The 5828-nt window shown below is 43.4% G+C and overlaps 1 protein-coding gene across 5 annotated transcripts; it reads left to right on the forward strand.

The window, feature by feature from the left end:
• The first annotated feature begins 1982 nt into the window (after nt 1-1982).
• Nucleotides 1983-5622, forward strand: LOC140367046 (uncharacterized). Of its 5 annotated transcripts, XM_072453355.1 has the most exons (3): nt 1983-2297; nt 2466-2633; nt 2718-5622. In XM_072453355.1, the coding sequence occupies exons 1-3, from the start codon at nt 2035-2037 to the stop codon at nt 4558-4560; spliced, it is 2274 nt and encodes a 757-aa protein (XP_072309456.1). In that variant the 5' UTR covers nt 1983-2034; the 3' UTR covers nt 4561-5622. The 5 variants fall into 5 exon arrangements, with proteins under 5 accessions (XP_072309456.1, XP_072309455.1, XP_072309453.1 ...); XM_072453354.1 differs by having other exon boundaries at nt 1983-3638; nt 3807-5622; XM_072453352.1 differs by having other exon boundaries at nt 1983-3164; nt 3246-5622.
• Nucleotides 5623-5828: the final 206 nt, after the last annotated feature.

Below are 5828 nucleotides of genomic sequence, written 5' to 3' on the forward strand. Positions count from 1 at the left end.
TCACTCAAAATTAGAGCTCACGGAGTTCTAATTTTCGATACCGCTCACGAGCATATCCGTCTTTGTTTACTACTCGATTTTTGCGTTATTCTAGCCCTCGGATCCAATTTTAATAAGTCCCTCGCCGGGATGATACTCGTCCTTCGGCTCGGGCCTAATAATAAGGAACACATTCTAGTAAAGTATTGCCTGTTTCATGGTCTGAACCTGCTGCAGCAGCATCTTCTGCACAGATCAGCTTCTGATCAGGTCCACAGCTCCTTCTCACCTCGGCCCAGAGGAGCAGCACAAACACATGATCAAAAGTACTATTCCACCTTGTAGCTCCTCAGAAACAACGCTGCACACGGATCTCGAGTACTGACATTTATTAGTAAAACGCCGTGAAAACTACAGACAGAACAAAAACAGTACATTTAGACACTCCACACAATCGTTGTTAAAAACAGTATAATACAAAACAGCTACCTCGTGGCCGCCTGTCACTGCGGAGGTCTTTTACGTGTCAAATTACTTTGATACCTGTCTAGGTCTCCGTGCGACTCTAGCTAGAATTTCAGAAAATTCCCACAATTTTTATTCTAAGAGTCACATAATTCTCCCTTTTTAGTATGTAAAACAAAGGGATTCAGCAGTAGGTGTAATAAAAGGAAAACTGGGGCGCGTCAGCTATATCTGCTTTTATTCTTTGATAACTTGGCATTCTCGTGTGCCACTGTTTCATGCATTCGTGTACCGGCCTCTGTTTACACCCCCACTTTCTCCACGCTGAGACTACATCACGGGGTGGGCGGGGGAGGCAGATCGCTCAAACCAAGCCGTTTGCATTTCCAGGTTTGTGAGCGGGTCCAAGATATGGGTGATATTTTATAGGCCGTGGCTGCAGAGCTGCGGTGCGGTCAAATGGCCCAGCAGTTTCAGGAACCGCGGCATGGCCATATAGCCTCAAGGCTTACCCTAACCTTAACCCGGCGCGGTCAAATAACCCAGCAGTTTCAGGAGCCGCGGCACAAAATAACATGGCAGTTTCGGCCGCGCGCCGCGGCTCTGTAGACACTCCCTATTTTATAACCATTATGTTATGGGTGTTGCAAAACACTTATTGATCAAATATACCCTTAGGGTAGACTACAAAATGTGAAAAATGGTATGATATGGGATCTTTAAAGATCCTAAATGTTTTTGCTGTATGTTCCTGTTTCTGTTTGCTTGTTCAGACATTAGTCACTTGCCTGTCACAAGACGGTTATGAAGTTCTCAGGTGTGAACTGTTGCCTTTTTAGTGATCTGACCCAAATGTACCATTTTTAGAGCCAATTACTTTCCCAGGAATGTTGTGTAGGAGCCTTGCGACCCCTGCTGACCAATTTGTGCCATGACTAAAACATATTTTTTTCTCCCCAACATTTTTCATCAGTGTTTTTGTTGAAGAAGAAAACTATGTGCTTTTGTTTTAGTCGAGTCTCTCAAGCCCCGAGCATTGAGAGACGCCTGCCGTGTGGGGCGGGCTGCGGCCTCATGAGTTTGAGTCCGGCTTTCACCTGTTTGCTGCATGTCGTTCCCCAGTCTCATTCCCATTTCACGCTGCTCTGTCCTGTTAAAGCCTACAGGCCAAAAAATCCTTTCGGAAAAAAGTACTCCGATTGTAAAATACAAAGGATCAAACGTGACTCTCACACAAACACATTTAATTGTTTCACTGTATGTTCATTGATGGTCAACATCTTTTTGCCAAATCCTTTGCCAAAATGTTGAATGTAAACATGTTTAAATGACAGAGCTCTGGGTCAGACTGGTTTGATGCTGTCGGTCCTCACCCAAAGCCAGAGCCTGTTACACTGTCCACATTCTTATAGAAACAGTGAAGTCCTGTTCATTTCATAACTCACTGAAACTTGTGAATTTTTTCCGTAACAACTCCACTCTCAACAGTGATGAGGAACTGACTAAAGAATAAGTTCTTTATTTAACACTATTATTACTTTACATCTTCTTTTTCTGTGTTCATGGCAGATCTAAAAGTCCATCAGAAGAATGGGGTTCACCTGTGACCAGTGTGGGAAGACATGGAAGTCTGCTTCTGCACTCACGACACACTACAGAACTCACACAGGAGAAAAGCCATACAAGTGTGACCAGTGTGGAAACAGATTTTCTACAGCAGGTGCGCTCAAGACCCACACCAGAATCCACAATGGAGAGAAACCTTACAGCTGTGATGTTTGTGAGAAGGCATTTTCAAACTCGAGCAGCTTAATATATCACATGAGAATTCACACAGGAGAGAAACCTTTTAAGTGTGACCAGTGTGAAAAGCCTTTTAGAACATCACCTGAGCTCTCGCGTCACTACAGAATCCACACAGGAGAAAAACCATTTGAGTGTGACCAGTGTGGAAATAGTTTTTCTACATCAAGTACTCTCAAGGAACACTCCAGAATCCACACAGGAGAGAAACCTTACAGCTGTGATGTTTGTGAGAAGGCATTTTCAAACTCGAGCAACTTAACCTCACACATGAGAATTCACACAGGAGAGAAACCTTTTAAGTGTGACCAGTGTGAAAAGCCTTTTAGAACATCACCTGAGCTCTCGCGTCACTACAGAATCCACACAGGAGAAAAACCATTTGAGTGTGACCAGTGTGGAAACAGTTTTTCTACATCAAGTTCTCTCAAGAAACACTCCAGAATCCACACTGGAGTGAAACCTTACAGCTGTGATGTTTGTGAGAAGGTATTTTCAGTCTCAAGCCGCTTAACATCACACATGAGAGTCCACACTGGGGAGAAACCATACGAGTGTGACCAGTGTGGAAACAGTTTTTCTACATCAAGTACTCTCAAGGAACACTCCAGAATCCACACTGGAGAGAAACCTTACAGCTGTGATGTTTGTGAGAAGGTGTTTTCCCTGTCAAGCAGCTTAACATCACACATGAGAATCCACACTGGAGAGAAACCTTACAGCTGTGATGTTTGTGAGAAGGCATTTTCAAGATCAAGCAGCTTAACATCACACATGAGAATTCACACTGGAGAGAAACCTTACAGCTGTGATGTTTGTGAGAAGGCATTTTCAAGATCAAGCAGCTTAACATCACACATGAGAATTCACACAGGAGAAAATCCATTTGAGTGTGACCAGTGTGGAAACAGTTTTTCTACATCAAGAATTCTCAAGAAACACTCCAGAATCCACAGAGAGAAACCTTACTCCTGTGATGTTTGTGAGAAGGTATTTTTCCAATCAAGCAGCTTAATAAAACACATGAGAATCCACACTGGAGAGAAACCTTACAGCTGTGATGTTTGTGAGAAGGCATTTTCCCAATCAAATGGCTTAATAAGGCACATGAGGATCCACACAGGAGAGAAACCTTACAGCTGTAATGTTTGTGAGAAGGCATTTACCATATCAACCCACTTAATATCACACATGAGAATCCACACTGGAGAGAAACCATACGAGTGTGATCAGTGTGGAAACAGTTTTTCTACATCAAGTACTCTCAAGGAACACTCCAGAATCCACACTGGGGAGAAACCTTACAGCTGTGATGTTTGTGGAAAGGCATTTTCAGTCTCAAGCAGCTTAACATCACACATTAGAATCCACACTGGAGAGAAACCTTTTAAGTGTGACCAGTGTGAAAAGGCTTTTAGAACATCAAAAATGTTCTTGGTTCACTACCGATCCCACACAGGAGAAAAACCATACAAGTGTGACCAGTGTGGAAAGGCTTTTAGTACATCAAATAACCTCTCGCTTCATTACCAAATCCACACAGGAGAAAAACCATACAGCTGTGATGTTTGTGAGAAGGTATTTTCCAGGTCAAGCAGCTTAACATCACACATGAGAATCCACACTGGAGAGAAACCTTACAGCTGTGATGTTTGTGAGAAGGCATTTTCCAGGTCAAGCAACTTAATATCACACATGAGAATCCACACTGGAGAGAAACCTTACAGCTGTGATGTTTGTGAGAAGGCATTTTCAACGTCGAGCAGCTTGATAAATCACATGAGTGTCCACACTGGAGAGAAACCTTTTAAGTGTGACCAGTGTGAAAAGGCTTTCAGAACATCAAATGAGCTCTTGGTTCACTACCGATCCCACACAGGAGAAAAACCATACGAGTGTGACCAGTGTGAAAAGGCTTTTAGAACATCAAATGAACTCTTGGTTCACTACCGATCCCACACAGGAGAAAAACCATACGAGTGTGACCAGTGTGGAAAGAGTTTTTCTACAGCAGGTGCTCTCAAGACCCACACCAGAATCCACACTGGAGAGAAACCTTACAGCTGTGATGTTTGTGACAAGGCATTTTCCCAATCAAGCAGCTTAATATATCACATGAAAGTCCACACTGGGGAGAAACCATATGAGTGTGACCAGTGTGAAAAGGCTTTTAGAACATCAAATGAGCTCTTGGTTCATTACCGAATCCACACAGGAGAGAAACCTTACAGCTGTGATGTTTGTGAGAAGGCATTTTCAGTCTCAAGCCACTTAAAATCACACATGAGAGTTCACACTGTTGAAAAGCCTTAGATTTATCAGATGCTTGTGTTTTCATATCAAACTCTAATGTTCATGTTTTACAATAAATGAGCTCATCATCTGGACACAGTTTTTTTTAGAAAAACAGGATGTTTCGACTCATCCAAGAGTCATTCTCAATCTGAGGATCTAGTTTGAAAAAGCAGATATTTATTCTACTTTGAGTAGGCCCCGCCCACCAGGCGGAACCTACTGATGAAGGGTGTTTACAGTTTCATTTTGATTACTCTCCTTTGTATCCTAACTGTAAAGGGCTATCAAACCCTTTTGTTAGCTGACTGTAGCTCCCTCATCACTGACTACCTGATTAGCATCAGAATGGCCAGGGCTTCAAGACACTATTGTATACGACAGGTATGTTGAACCTTAAACTTCCATTTCTGTCCAAAGAGGGATTCTCTTTCTGAACAAAATGTCCTCTGTAGGACATATGTGTCCAAAGAGACTTTTAAAAGACATGACCTTTTCATCATTCAAGACACTGTTGCAGAAAGCAAAGCAAAATGTTGGATGGGTGGAAGAATGTTCCCCATCCCCCATGGACCAACAACACTGTCCTCACCACACCCCCCTCCCCCCCTTTGGGTCAACACCTCTGATAAAGAACACAGAGGACACCAAATGGGTCCAAGGACCTGACCCCTGTGGAGAAGTGGAATCGTCCACTGTAACAAATCCTCTTGTTCTGCTGGATGGAAACTTTCTCAGGATGAAGTCCTTAATGACTGTATTTCACATTTAAAGTGACTTAACGTTTACTGTGTGATCTAAACTTGTCACTAAATCATGCTTTAGTTTAGTTTGTCTTAAGAACTGTGTTTGAAATGTGTTTGTCATATTTAATGTACTTCCTCATGACCTGCTCATGATGTGTGTTCATTGACATTGTTGCAGTTTGTTCTTATGGTTACATGTCATTTTGATGCTTTAAAGGCGTAATGGACGATTTTTTTTGGCGCCAAATCTGAGTCATTTCCTCGTGGCGTGGACTGCTGATTAGTCCTGCCACGTATCAATTATAAAACGCACCTACCGTTCACCTGCAGAGCCTGGTTCACCTGCAGAGCCTGGTTCACCTGCAGAGCCTGGTTCACCTGCGGAGCCTGGTTCACCTGCAGAGCCTGGTTCACCTGCAGAGCCTGGTTCACCTGCGGAGCCTGGTTCACCTGCAGAGCCTGGTTCACCTGCGGAGCCTGGTTCACCTGCGGAGCCTGGTTCACCTGCGGAGCCTGGTTCACCTGCGGAGCCTGGTTCACCTG

The sequence above is a fragment of the Eucyclogobius newberryi genome, unplaced genomic scaffold (assembly GCF_026437365.1).
Source record: "Eucyclogobius newberryi isolate DKJ021-1_F unplaced genomic scaffold, fEucNew1.0.hap1 SCAF_2, whole genome shotgun sequence".
Taxonomy (NCBI): Eukaryota; Metazoa; Chordata; class Actinopteri; order Gobiiformes; family Gobiidae; genus Eucyclogobius; species Eucyclogobius newberryi.

Bases quoted from the DNA above. Each gene is read 5' to 3' on its own strand.
- LOC140367046 (XM_072453351.1), top strand. From the start codon at position 2,035: ATGGGGTTCACCTGTGACCAGTGTGGGAAGACATGGAAGTCTGCTTCT.